The sequence below is a fragment of the Berghia stephanieae genome, chromosome 7 (assembly GCF_034508935.2).
Source record: "Berghia stephanieae isolate SIO BIC M18660-M18661 chromosome 7, UCSD_Bste_1.3, whole genome shotgun sequence".
Lineage (NCBI taxonomy): Eukaryota > Metazoa > Mollusca > Gastropoda > Nudibranchia > Aeolidiidae > Berghia > Berghia stephanieae.
The window spans coordinates 41,812,299-41,827,487 of NC_088366.1; the positions used below are offsets into that span (position 1 = coordinate 41,812,299).

General features: G+C 36.4%; 2 protein-coding genes across 2 annotated transcripts in view; both read right to left on the reverse strand.

Annotated features, from left to right (window-relative positions):
• The window catches only part of LOC144977254 (uncharacterized), a 137,073-nt gene that overhangs the window by 40,429 nt on the left and 81,455 nt on the right, over positions 1–15,189 (reverse strand). The window contains exons 6-10 of the mRNA XM_078922280.1: positions 11,883–12,055; positions 5,576–5,727; positions 4,704–4,924; positions 1,589–1,722; positions 909–1,087 (exon numbers count right to left, since the gene is read on the reverse strand). Coding sequence (XP_078778406.1) covers positions 909–1,087; positions 1,589–1,722; positions 4,704–4,924; positions 5,576–5,727; positions 11,883–12,055 — 859 coding nt within the window. The remainder of the gene's footprint in view (positions 1–908; positions 1,088–1,588; positions 1,723–4,703; positions 4,925–5,575; positions 5,728–11,882; positions 12,056–15,189) is intronic.
• Positions 8,955–10,846, reverse strand: LOC144976120 (uncharacterized). Its single transcript, XM_078920302.1, has 3 exons — positions 10,787–10,846; positions 10,075–10,245; positions 8,955–9,151 (listed from the first exon to the last, which is right to left on the reverse strand). Exons 1-3 carry the CDS (start codon positions 10,844–10,846, stop codon positions 9,005–9,007), a joined length of 378 nt encoding a protein of 125 aa, XP_078776428.1. The 3' UTR covers positions 8,955–9,004.

Consider the following 15,189-nt stretch of genomic DNA (forward strand, 5'->3'; position numbering starts at 1 on the left):
GGGCTACGCCAGGAACCGGACGCCACCACCTCAGCCATGCCGGCCCATCGCCACTATGTACACTGAATAGCCTTGGCCCAAGCACAGGATTGCCAATGCAAGAACCGGCAGTTGGCCATACTTCATTTCCGTATCATATCCGTTTAAAAGCTGTGCCATTGGCTTAGAAAGTCTTAGAAAGTGATATCAACTTCGTTCTATCTATAAACCTATCCAACTTACTGACATGGTGGACGTTAGTTCTGCCGTACTCTGAAAAACCACAACATCCAGTCATCATATCCAGTGTCTATAGTCCAATGGAAGGACAACATAGGAGCCAGAGAGACCGGCCCTCATAACAACAAATGATAAAAAAAGGAAAAGCTTGTGTAATTAACAGCTCCTGTGACCTTGACCCAGACATCGGTATTCAGAGGATCTGACATGTGCCAATCTGGTATTTTGTCGGAATGAGCTTGATGAATTAAATTGAGAATAAATTCTGATCACAATTCGAAAATTTAAGTTTCTCGAAAATATAGAAGCAAATCTCACTCTCAACATTGAAACATTATCAAATTTGATTTCGTAACCTTCAAATTAACCCCTTTGTCCACCCAGCAACTGGGTCTGTTTGATCTGGTGAAAAGTACTTTGCAATAGACTAGTGTTCTATCCAAAAGATAGCAGGTAATTTCTATGGTCCGTTTCATGCTATAAAAGACTATTTAAATTGAACTTAAATCATTAGGGTACATTCCGACATAATACCGTTTTGAGATGATCCAAATTAGTCACATTTAATCCTTGTCGTAGAAGGCTGATTTGTCCTTGTAATTATTTCTCTCTTTTGTCTGACATGGAATCACTCATACCTTTTCAGATGTTTAAGCATGACAAGATACTTTACAAACAAAACACTTTACCTGAATTCTTTGAAATCAATCAGCCTGATGCCGACTGTAAAAGTCCTCCATTTCCCTGGCCATTGCAGGATATGACGTAACAGCTCATCTCCTTCAGAGATCTCTCCAACCGATTTGAGAGATCTGATGGAACGATGCCTCAAGAAACGTGATCTCACAATGGAGGATGCGCCACTGGTCTGGAGAGGTGAGTAGGGGATAAGGATGATGATGAGTGTAATATATGATATATGATATGGTAATAAATGTTTATGTTTTAAGGTACAGAATAACGTGCGGTTGCGCCTTAGAATAAATTACTTTATTTATATTGTTTCACTCGATTCAGGTGTGAATTAGTAATTGGGTATAGGCAGTGGATATTGTAAGAGTTTTAGTTCAAAAAGGACATAAACTGTACGAAATGGTAGTATGGGGCTCCATATGACCTTTTTAGAAGATGGATAAAAGATTGGGAAGCATATCGTCATTTATCTATTTTCATCTATTTTTACAGTTATTTGAACAGTTCCACAATTTTCAATTCACTGCATTAGGTGGGCGCCGGTTTTAATGACCAGAAGTGAACAAGGCTTACACATGTGTATGGTAAACTAAGAAAGACCAAATTCTACAGCACAATGAAAATCCAATAGTTAAGGTTCTTCTAAGTGTATCTTAATCTTATTGTTCTGTCTTACCTTGTCGTCGTAAAAGAAAACGATGTCATCAATGGGAATATCCCAGTCATTGGTCACCAGCATCCTGTGCAGTTTGAGTTTCTGGTGGACGATGTAGCCGAATAGGGACCCTATCAGCAGAACTACAATTGGCGCTGGGGGGAAAAGTTGAATGAAATGTGCAATTATGGGTGGCTTGGTTTAGTGGTACTTGGTGTTAAAACCGTAGGTCGAAGATGAAGAGGAAAATGATAAGGCAAGAAAAAGAAGAAGAAGAAGAAGAAGAAGAAGAAGAAGAAGAAGAAGAAGAAGAAGAAGAAGAAGAAGAAGAAGAAGAAGAAAATCGAGAATCAGAAAGGGGTTATCGAAAAATATTGTAATTTACCGCAATCTTGTAATACATCATATTATAAAGTTTTGGAAAAATCCTGCTTCTTTAACCTTGAAACGAAAATAAATAGTTCCCTAGTTATGGTCAATTTCTTCCCAGTATTTTCAGGCAATTAGTCATACACTGTGATTCCGGTACTTTTGATTATCAGGGGCCTTTTGAATACGCCTGGCCTCATTTCCGTTCCATGCTTTATTTCCCTCTCATATCCGTCTAATCCTATCCAACCTACTCATGTACTCTGGAAAAAGGCATAATTGAAAGTTTGGCCAGAAAACTCGCGAGGTCCAATGTTTGAGAGCTTTTGCCAAGATGAAGGTCATTTAAATCGATCGATCTTTGAAGGACGAGTTTCCTGGCCAATTTATTTAATTTATGTTCTTTCAGAGTTCGACAATTAACTGGTTACGCTCTTGATTGGAATTCATGTCGCGAGTGTTGTATGGTTTGGAGGGTATGAAACCAGAAATAGAACACTTCTGTTTCACAAACTCAACGTGATCATATCATCAGCTTTTTCTATGAAGAAATCATTATTTTAATACTCTGACAATTTTACATCGTCTAAGAAAATAGGGAAAATAATATGTTTCGTAGACTGGTCGATCTAAAATTGAAAATACACGATAGTGATAACAAACTAGGTACTAGTTTTAATAGAATTCGAAATTATTCTCTTCTGTTAAGACCTCGGTATCGAAAAAGATTACGCAAGATTTTTTAAATATTTAATTTAGTCATGATATTTGACTTTACACCCGGACTGCTGTTTTTTTTTTTTAAAGAACACAGTATCTGCTATTTGGTTAACATTGCATAATATGGATATACTGTGTTTTTAAAGAGAATAGCAGCGTTAGGTCCCTGTTTGGAGTCCACAGTGTGCGGGCAGAGTCTAATCCTTGGAAAAGGGACTTTACTCATATTCTCCCATAGTGATCAGGGTTAAAGGAGTCTCTGTCGAAATCAAATCGTTTTAGTGTCTTTCATGCCTTATGTATCGTATTGCATATTAATGTTGCTGTTGTCTTAAAACCCTTTGTAAACCGTTTTTAGCATATTTTGTGGTTAGGGCTCTATATAGATGCCCACGATTTTTTATTCCTGATATGACGCTTCATTTACTCACTAGACTTGAGTGCTTCGTGAAGAAAACTTTTACGTGTCATTTACTCCAGTGGAGAGAGAGGGGGGTCCTGATAGCTCAATTGGTAGAGCACTCACTTCACAATCAAAGGGACCGAGATCGATCCCGGTGAAATCGAGTTTGTTTGTTTTTCTGATCCCACGGTCGGCCCAGCAGTGATTGGGTAGCTCGGTCTGTTAGATGTGGGCGGAAATGCTATAGAAACTGGGATAAATTGCGGCTCCGTGGGTCTTATGACTCTGAAGGATTACTTACTTAAATTGTATTAGCTTCTGCGTAAGTTGGACAGGATCCGTTTATAAGCGATGTCCATATTTCTTAGATTTTAACTGTGTATTTTGGGAGCTGTGTGATGGTGCGGTGTCGTGGAGAAAAGGATTCATTTCCTACATTTTCCTCGATGCTTTTCTTTTAACAATTCTTTTAATCTAATCAGTAAGTTGGAATGGTAGTCACCAGTGATATCATCACATTTGTGAAGGCAGTCTGATGAGCTCATTACCATCCTGGTCCAAAATATGGAGAGCATCACTAGTCCACAGTGTGCGGCTATGTGGTCTTGTGGTATGACACTTGTTTTCGGATCGGAAGGTCCTGGGTTCGAGCCTCACTCGGCGCATAGTTGAGTCCTTGGAGAAGGCTCTTTACTCACATTTTCTCACCGTACCCAGGTGTAAAATGAGTACCTGGCCGTTAACAGCATTGTCTCGGTCCGAAAAAAATTGTAATATCGCCTAACAGTCGTCGTGTCCCGTCCTACATGTTAAATGTTGCTGTTGGCCAGGGACCCCTTGTAAAGCGCTTTGAACACTTTTAGTGGATATTGCCCTATATAAAAGCTCAACATTTTTTAAAAATTTGGAGTCGGAGTTAGACAGCATGGAAGCAGGTTTAATTAAGTGTCAAAATGAGAGACCCGCATCTCAACTATTGTCACCAAACGTTTAAAAAAGCTTGTAACTTCATTAAGCATGATCAATTGCTGATTGCATTATTATCTCCTTTCGTTTTGTTGTAGGATAAGAAGAGATGAAACCTCCTCCTGATACTTTTAGCATGATCAAATGCCCATATTATAAGGTTTGTTTTTTTAATTGAGCCAGTACTCAATTCGGTAGTATTCGTAATTTCATAATTTGTAACTGGTTCAATACAATTCGTTTCACTTCTACAACACTGTCCACAGTCATGACTTAATACCGGCAACCTTCTCGAGGAGCATCCCCAATGACCATGTGGCCACATTTGAACTTCCTGTACTAATATTCCTACGTCACACCCGGGTCATTGTTGACAGTAATCTGCTGACACTTTTCATTAATAGCTGTGAAATATTTCCTTCAAAATGAAGAAACTCCCTGATTGCTCTGAATTAAATTTTCTCCATTTTTGGTTGCAAGAATAACAGTGTAAACATTGCCTTACCACCTTAACCAATCATCCGATATTACCATTTTGAGATATATTTGTATCTAAAAAGTTTTAAAACCTGTGCAAATTAAGACTCAATCTTTATATTAGTATAAAAATTATTAAAGTATTCGAAAGTGATTGTCAGAGCAGTTTAGGCCAAACTGTCGGCGTGAATGAATACTTACTGGCAATGCCGACTGGAAGTTCCCAGTTGCTGTCCTCCTGCTCCTCGCTCTCACGTCGGATATCTTCAAGGACTATCTCTAGAACGTTTCGTCCCCGACATGTGACCGTTTCAAGTACCTCTTTCCTAACCTTGCTTGCCATCACGGGGCTCAATGAGACCATCCCTTTATTTAAGGCATCAACCTGTGCCGAGGGAGATTCGATGCACCAGAGGAAAAACCTGTCGATTAGGAAAAGGAACTCCTTGTATGTATAGGATGTAAAGGGTACGATATTTTAAGGAATTTTTTGCTTCTTTCGTTTTGCTTTTGTTATCGTTATCTATTTATCTTATTTTTGGGGGTTACTTTTTGTACGTGTATTCAATATTACAAACATTTGAACAAATATATTCTAATAATTGATTAACTAATAAACTTACTTTTATCACACAAACATGACTACAAAGCAACAGAATGTTAGCTTGGTCTATGAAAAACGTATTCCAAGACAGTAGTGCATCATCTTCACTAATTGCCGATCTAGATGAATTTTCCAAAAACGGTATTTAGTTTGAGAATTACTTTGAAAGTTAATTTATTGTATTTTCGCAGAAAACTTTGACTTCAAAAATCGCTGGATTAAAATGACGCCCTTCTAGTTAAAAGTCTCAAACCCTTGACTTCTGAAACCTGTGATGTCAGTCAAAGATTCCCAGATAATCAAAAGTTTCAAGTTCTCGAGACTTCATATCAAGTTGAATATTGCCTGAATCTATCAATATTCGGAGTAAACATTTTCTGGTCAATAAGAAAAAAAAAACTTATGTTGTTTGGTTTTGCTTTTAAATCGACGACACTTGTTCGTGGTGCTAAAGGTTTGTGTGCCGTACCTTACGAGTTCCTTGGCCTTGGTACAGTCTGCCATCGTCGTACGATAAAATATGAGGTACGTAAAGCTGGCAATGGGGTAGCTGTCTTCGTAGTCGGGGTCAATCAGATTAGGAGTCAAGGACGTGTCGTTGACTTTTGAGTTCATGGCTGCCTAGAAGTGAAGGTATCAGAGGCATTGATATATTTTTGCCGTTTGATGTCCATATATGAAATATATTAAATAAAGAAAAGAAAGGTGTAGATACATATACTGTCATTCTAAAAATTTTACAAACAGAATTGACTGCCAATATCAAATGCCATACTACATATATTTCTATTAAAGTTTTCCTGAAGTATTGCGTGACAGCAGATGCTTTCTCTTTTGTAATGTAAGCCATTATTTGCAACGAGAAATATTCCCTTAAAGCAATAGGCTTCCTAAGTCGTGACGTAATCCTGCGCAGCAACGCATGGCAACAAACCGGCTGGCTCTAAACAGTCGAGAAAAATGGCTGACACGAACTCTATTTCCATCACCGCCCTTATGAAATACTTCTCCAATGAGCATAAAAGTGTCTCGCGAGGTGAAAATCATCATCAGTCAGGTCCTGTTTTGACTTTCACTTACTCAGATGGCTTGATGTTCGGCAAAGTTCAAGCCAGCATGAAGAATAAAGAGTATTCTGTGAAGGTAAGTCATTTCGTCTTCTCATTCTCACTCTCAAAATCTCACATCTCCGTAAAACTACTGTTGGACAATAATCAGTTTACTTTGAGTTTAGGCAGATTTCGTATATCCAATGGAAAGATTTAACTGTTTACGTTCGATTTTAGTTAGGCAGAGAGAGAGGGAGTCATTGAATTATTGTGTTTTTATCTTATGGACCACGGACTTTGAGTCTTTGAGGTCTTAGTCTTGCTTCGCTAATTTTCGTTGCTATTGACTATAGTCTACTACATACTATTTAGTATCGTGTTGTAACCTTTATTATAATACTCATATGAGCATCACAATCACCAATCACGCTAGACATTTTATCATACTTCATGTGGGGCAGCGTGGATCAGCGGTACGGTTTTTGCTTCGTACCCGAAAGGTACCGATTCGTTCACCCGCCGCTGCTCTGTGTGGCCTTGAGCAAGTCACCTCGCCCTAGCTCAATTTGCGGCGCTGCACCGTGGTTATTCCAGTCTTCCCTGGGAATAGACCCTAGAGATAAATTTCCTCTATGGGATGAATAAAGGATTTATTTAGACCAGTGTTAGTCACGGTAAACTAAACTTCCTATTGGGTTAAGGTGTAATGTAAATGTTGCTGCTTGAAACTCGAAGAAATCAATAACATTGTGAAATTGAATGTGAACTTCAATTTAATATACGAAAACAGATAAAATGGACGTTTCGGGTTTCCCCCTTATCAACAAAGCAAGATGAATGAAAGAATCACTTAATTTGTTTTTTTAATTGAGTTTTTATACAGCGTAATATCCACTAAATGTGCTCAAAGTGCTTTACAAGGGGTCCCTGGCCAACAGCAACATTTAACATGTAAGACGGGACATGATGCCTGTTGGGCGATATTACAATTTTTTCGGACAGAGACAACGCCAGGTACTCATTTGACACCTGAGTACGGTGAGAGATTGTGAGTAAAGAGTCTTCTCCAAGGACTCAACTATGTGCCGAGCGAGGCCCAAACCCAGGACCTTCTGATCTGAAAGCGAGTGTCATACCACAAGACCACAACAGACGTTTTATTAGTTGGTTTGTTTTTTGCCTATTGAGCATGGTCGCAGCTCTAAATTTGAATCTTTTATTCTTTTACTTCCACAGATCTATCTTGATGATGCCTTGGGTTGATTCAGTCCAAAACTAATTTGTGTGGTTTTATTTAACAATGTTAATGACATTGAACATACATTGATACAACAATGCCATAATTTGTCATGTTTATCATGTAAAATCATGTATGGACCTACAAAACCATTATTTTGAATGGTGATTTGATGATGATGAACAAAATATGTGTGTTGTACAAAATAAATGGCAAAGCTAACAAAATGCAATCTCCTTAATAAGAGGAGACTGGGGATTGACAAGTGCTGCAACAAATTGAAAAATAATATCAGATGTTTTCTCTTAACATGGTTGGAATATATGAGAGGATGTTAACATTTTTCAGTCTTTCATTAGCCCTCTCAACATGAATTCTACATGAAGCAATTTCTTTTGTTAATAAAATCTCATTTTCAGTAAATTTATTATGTAAAAAGGGAGGGATATTTACAGTTACTCCTTGAGGTAAAATATCTTGAATCAGGATGGGGTTTTACCTTTATTACCTTTATCTGCTAAAATTAATTCTCCAGGGCTTAAAATTAAAAGTTTTAGTAATCCACAATTTTGTACAATGACCTTATCCGAGACAGACCCTGGATCATGTTTAGAAATAAAATTTATCACACCATTTGGACTTAGACCAACAAGAGCTTTAACAGAATTCATGGACCTATAAGAAGAATAAGTTAACCGTTGTTTATCCATTTCTTTAGGAATAGCAATTTGGTCATCTGTACAATCAATGATCATTCTGCAATTTGGAAATCTTAAAAATGATGATGGAGCTGATAGTTTATTTTTATGTCTAGAAGGGCATGTAACCTTCATAACATTTTCAAAGAGAAGCGTATGGCTTATGTAAAACATGAATAAAAGTTTGTATAATATTTGTTATAGTACTTTCACTAACGCTAAACAATTGTGAAATATGAAGGTTAGCGTAGTTCTGTCTAAGTTTCATAAGTGTAATAATGAAAATTTGGTCTTTTAATGCAACTGTCTCTTCCTGAACTTCCCATCTACTATAATAAATAATGTTACCTCTAAAGCACTCAACATATTGAACAATAATATTAAATATTTTAAAAGAATGTACACCTGTCTCCATTCGAAGAACTTTTTCTGTAAGGCTTGAAACAGTGTAAGTGCGTTGAATCTAACTTAGTTCGGTTTTTTAAAGCTAGCTATTTCCTTATTTTTGTCTGTAATTTTTTGTTCTTGAATTAAATTTGTTGTTCTATTTAAAATATCCTCACTTGTTCTACAATCTGTTTTTTTTTAAAAGATGGAATCCTGTGATGATGGTGACGAGAGTTGAGATGATGATGAGGGAGAAGATAATGAGGATGATGATGAGGAGGAAAATAATGATGATGAGGAATCTGGTTTTTTTTAAAGGTGGGACTTTGTGATGATGATGAAGAGAGTTGAGCTTGATGATGATGATGATGATGATGATGATGATGATGATGGTGATGATGATGATGGTGATGATGTGTGGTGTGGTGGTGGTGGTGGTGGTGGTGGTGGTGGTGGTGGTGGTAGTGGTGGTGGTGGTGGACTTCTTGATGTTGGTGCCAATTGAGATGGGGTGGGAATTCCTTGTGTCACTTTTCTTTTCTTTCTTTCTGGCTCTGATGGAAACAATTTATTTTTATTTCTGTCAAACAATTCAGGGAGGTTGGCTTTGTCACCATCTCTGAAGTGACAAGAACACACTCTTGATGATGATGTTGGATCTTTTGTCCTTTCACCTGAAATGAAAAGATTAAAAAAAAAAAAATAATTCTGTTGGGCATATTGGGTATATTATTTAATTTGATAAGTACTTTGTTTTAGACTATCTTGTTTGACACCAGCTCAATGCATGATAAATCAAAGGTGTGCAAGAGACTAGGTTACTGGTGGGTCTCTCGCCTGTCTTTTATGAAATCGCACATTCAGCAAAATGTCGCACTTCCTCATTACTTCTTTTGATGATTTTGACTAGGTATATATAAAAATAAGAATTCTTAAATTTACACAGTTAAAGTTGATCTTGGGGTTGAGTGTGGCAAGACTTGCGTTTTCTCTTTATTTCAGTCAGTACTGCGGAAGTGGATAAACTTTGGAGTGTCAACAATCGGGCACAGGTAAAGGAGAGAGGTCCCTGCCGCCATCTTGCTTTGTTCACACAGAGTTGCCACCTCGGCTGTCGGGGAGGGGAGGCATTGCAGAGAATCAGAGAAACTTTCCAAAAAAAGAGGAAAGTATGTGTGTTTGTGTGTGTGTGTGTGTGGTGAGAGAGAGAGAGAGAGATCTGCGTAGGGGAGGGGGGGGGGGGGGGGAGAGGTTGCGTTATTTTATTTATTTATTTTCATTTTGCCATAAAGGTATCGAGTTTAAAGTAAGATTTTAACAAATATTTTATTCTCTTTCTTCTTGTTCTCCTTTTTAAAAAATTATCACTTATCAGTAGAACTTAACTCTCATTCAGTTTATCAGCCTTAACATCAAAACGATTGAGATATCATTTTTGCTTCAACTTCAATAAAAACCTAGTTTGGAATGTATTTTTATTTATAATTTCGTGCAATTGTACACTTTAATCATAAAATATAGGTCTACGTAAGCTAGAACTTGACCTAGATCTGGACTACGAACTCTATCAAATGTTCGACGAGGCGTGCGTGCTTACCTGACTAAAGTGGTCCACTTTTTCTTCAATTTTTTGTCTGCCTGTCCATTTGGAAATCTGTAAAACTTGCAGGAGTGACTCTCTGACTGGTGTAGACAATCTGGTACAAAATACTGGACCATATTTAAGATAAAAATTGTTTTTTTGAGCGATTTTCCAATTATTCCTTGCCTGGACCAAGCACGGATTTTTTTTTGTTTAGAGCCAGCCGATTCGTTGCTAGGCGGACGTGACGTCAGACTGTGGAATCCTATTGTTCATCAAAAGTTTAATTGTCTATGTGCAAAAATTCCAACAAAAAAATGGAACGTTATTTGTTATTGTTAGCCAGGTCGGTTGCATCAAATTTATAAATTTCAAACTTGCAGTGTGTATTTTGCAAAGATACGTTCTTGTACCCTTAAATTTCAATAACTTGATGTTAAAATTGAGGTTATTGCAAATTTTCGGGATGTGTTTTTTTAGCCAAGCGGCAGATGTAATATAAAGATGAATATTTTCTCGCTGAACTCGGACCGTCTCAGCATAAATGGCGCATGTGTTCGCGAGGAAATGCGAATAGTCGGATCGTAGAAAAGGAATAGAAGAAGAATTTAAAAAAAAAAAGAAGAAGAAGAAGAAGAAGAACAACAACAACAACAACAACAACAACAAGAACACGAACAAGAAGATGACGAACAATAAAGAGGAGGAGGACGTGAATGCTGAATACACTCTTGTATGACCCTAGCTCGGCAAATCGGAATACTGTGGCCGTGACATTTAGATACATTTCTTTTTGTGTTCATAAGTCGCATTAAAGTAAAGAAATAATGTACAAGCTAATATGCAACTCCGATTACTTGTAATTATAATCCAATTCTCTTCTTGACGTTAACGCATCCATTTGAGTGAGTCAAGTGAAACGATACAATGTTTCATATCTATCAAAACCTCTTCGTAGAGTTTTTTTTGTTTGTCTTGACGAAGTTTTACTTCTTTAATTTGTGAATTATCACAGTCTTCTTCTTCTTTTTCCTCTTTTTCTTTTTCTCCTTCTACTCCCCCTCCTCCACCTCCTCCTCCTCCTCCCCCTCCTCTTTCTTCTTCTTCCTCTTCTTTTTCTTCTTCTTTTTCTTCGTTTTCTCCTTTTTTTCTTTCTTTTGTCGTCATATTTTTAAAATAAATTGACAGATACAGTCCGAGTATTACTGTCAGTGCGCTCAGCAAAAAAAGAAAAAGAAACCTAATGCTGAATCTTTTTTGCGAGTGTAGCTAGATTAATTTTCCAACCAGTTGAAATTAAGCTGAAGGATTGAAACTCATCATATTTCATCCTACATATAAAACACTTTGTTTTTACTTCTTAGTCAATAAAGACTACAATCTCGCTATATCTCCCTACGCCGTCAACCTTGCTTATAACCAGAAGAAATATCGAGCTCAATAAAGAGATTTTTCTTATGACATCGATTTCACTCCAGATACAATTCCATTTAACACGGTAATCTAAGAAGAATCAGAAGTTGTTTCTCAATACCGACTTGATTTGTCAATTGTGAAAACAATATTTTAAAATATTACAGTAAGATCTATGCTGGGAAAATCAGTTTTCTACGTTTTTTCTCAGACCATTTTAGGCAAATCTAAATAAGTAACACATTACCAAATAGATATTCGTCCTATTATTGCCAACACATTATACAACCATACATGCCTTAATCTCATTTTATGAGACGATAAAAAAGGGGGTTTTCCCTTGTGAGGGTTTTTTAAATCCTATACCATATGGAAATTTCAAAATAACATAGATCATTCTGTTTAATGACCTGTATCGTAGATTTGTCTGGTTGAACGAATTGTCCAATGCGATTTTTGATGAAGGCATAGTCAATATTGGTGTTTACCACATCAGCTTGAGACAGATAGGACACGCTGTAATCGAAGGTTCGTAACAAGCCTCTGACATCTTCGTTGTTTGGGCCGTAGTATCGGATTACGTCTGTGGGAATACATTGAATCATGATGTTTTGGGATTTTCACTTTTTTTTTGCTAACCAAAAAAGCCAGGATAAAATTGCTTTACATATAAATAATTGAAACAGCCATAACAAGATCATTTGGGCTGAGGGGGAATTGAAATAAATAAAATTAGTAATGTACAATTGAATTAAGTGGCCACTTTTGTTGCAATAAACAAAGAATACATCATCTTTAAATCATTTGAAATGATATGGAAAAGATTAAGTTTTCATCAGTTTTCTGGGTTTAAACAAGAATAATAATTTTTTTAATGAATCAGCTTTCAAAATTAAAATTGAAGTAGCTTTTTAAAGTGTCGGAAAATTGAGGACAAAATATTAACTTGGTTTTTCTATAAGCCGAAAATAGTTGGTGACAAGTGAGTAAAGGTAAACATTGGATAGAAGGATAATAAATTAAAAAGAAATGACACCCCGACTACCTAGTTTGTATTTAACATGACTTCATTTGTGGCGATCTACTATTAGGTAATGGGGACATTTAAACCTTTGTAAAGAGTTACTTTAGATATCATCCATATGATGATATAACAATCCTGATTGCTTCATGTGAGCATTTGTTTTCCATTATTGAATTATTTGTGTCTATATACTTAAAACAATTTTGTATGCAACATCTGCACTTTAATCAAAATGAAATCTAGAAAAATTATTAACTTTGTCTTGTACAATCCGATTATTTAATCCCAGTCAATTTCTCTCTCTCTCTCTCTCTCTCTCTCTCTCTCTCTCTCTCTCTCTCTCTCTCTCTCTCTCTCTCTCTCTCTCTCTCTCCATTCATCATTTTGCCAGGACAACATGGATAAAACATTCGCAGCGTGACATCAACCTGGCCATTGACAACATTAATGAGCGGATTTTTTATAATAGAAAAAGGAATAAAAGGTAACGAGACATGTTTGATGGCACGGATGGAACGAGTTCACCACTGTCCTTGGTATAATATTATAAGTAATATTTGACCGAGCTGCCATTAGGAAGTTCATTTATGTTCGTCATTAGCTTCTTAATATGGAGACGGAACGTAAGTCTTTGTGTCTTTGTCTGCACTTAATAATTATGAAGACGATTAAGTTATTCTGGTGTATAGTGACTAAACGTCTTTCTCCTACTGGGTAGAAACCGTTAAATTCGTATATTGACGTCACGCTAAGCTGTTAGACGTTGTGGAATCTAACAAGTCGTGTACAAAAATGAATGCAATAGCTTTACATGTCTTTAATGTTTTTGTAGTTTTCTAAAAGGGGTTTTGAGCACGAAACGTTTCATGTTTGGTGTTTTGTTCTTTTTATCAAACTGTTATATTCATGTTGTTCATTATCTCGTATATCAAAAGACTATGATGACTTATAACCTATCCAAAAAAAGAAAAATTGAAGATACACATCCACACAAAAACTTTGAAAGTTCTTGAATTTTAAGAGTCATTTTAATCGATTAATAAGATGAAGTAAGAAGGTTGCACTATAGATTTTTAGGTACCACAATACTTGGTCTGCAAAATGGACAATGTTCAGTCTGACAGTCAGTCGGTTTATATAAGAATGGAGAAGAAAAAGAAGATGAAAAGACGATTTCTGGCTAAAAGAAAGAAAAGCGCTTTATCAGTACTGCCGTTGTTTTTAAAAACATAGTATATGCAATGTTAACCAAATAGCACATACTATGTTCTTCAATAAAACGACAGAGTATCAGTGAAGGGCTGTATTGAAATTATTAAGAACAACAAGGTTAACCAACTCTGCAGATGGAAACAGAATAATAGCTTATCGATTAGAATTCAGTTGATATATAATGAGAAATGTCATTGGATAACTTTCTTCGTATTTAGGGCAGTCCATGCTGGTGTTATCATGCTGGCGACAAGCGTTGCACCATGTTGTATGCGCCCTGAACGGCCAGGAACGGTACATAACTTGGAGCTGTCACCATTTCTTCTGGAGTTTGTTCCATTCTTCTGTGGTTTATAGTACAAACCTCTATTGGCTTTTTTACGTTGTATTCGATCTGTTGAATGTTTATGACAAAGAGTGGGTGGTATGAGTGCAATGTCTGTGTGTTGAATATTGGGGATTAATCCACCCCTCTCACTAAATAGTAACGGGTAATGATATCATGTTTACGATAATAATTTGTGACGTCAGATTAACAAACGTTAAATTTCACTAAAATTAAATTTTTGAAAAAAAGAAGTATCTTTTAATATTTTTGAAAATATCTTTTACTCAGAGATGACGAAATCGGAATCGATTGAGGGGTAGAATAAAAGATTTCTTACACTCTTACGATTTGGAATTCGAACTTTGTTCCCAACGCGCACTCGCTATGCTCGTGCAGCGGTTGGGAACACGTCCGGAATTCCAAAAAGCAAGAGGGTTAGAATCGTATATTGTTTGATAAAAGTTTGATTTGCCCATGATGATATTATAGAAGGCAAACTGGGGTTCATATTCAGAAATGTGTCTATTTTCACCGGGATTTTTTTTTTCTTTGTGTGAGGAGGGGGCGGTAAAATGAAGTCAATAAATAATTTATATTTTGTGTTTTTTAATCAGTAATTAATTTGTTCTTGCTCCGTGACTCAAAACAATTATAATGATTTTGACCCTCGAGACAACATAAAAATGCTAAATCACAGCTAGTTGTATTAACTCAAAATTAGAAATTAAATGAAAGATCTACGCGTGAGCGCGCACGTTAATGTTGCTCCTGGTATAATGGATGGCAACAAGAAATACCATTATTAAATTATTTTTATATATACCCCACAAAATTGTATGTGTCGGTGTATGGGTGTTTTTATTGTTTTGTCGGGTTTTTGGAGGGTGTTTTCGGTTCTTTTGTGTTGTTGTTTGTTTTTTGGTTTGTTTTTTTTTTTTTTTTTTGTTTTGTTTTTTTATTGTTGTTGTTTTTCTTTGGGGGGGGGGGGTTGTTGTTGTTTTGTTTTGTTTTTTGTTTTGTTTTTTTTTGTTTTGTTTTTTTTTGTTTTTTGCGGGGGGAGGTTTCTTATTTATTTTTTTCAGTGTAAAAATAAAAAATATAGGCAGCAACATGCTTTATGGAAACCATGGAATTAGAAGCGATAACTTAAGAG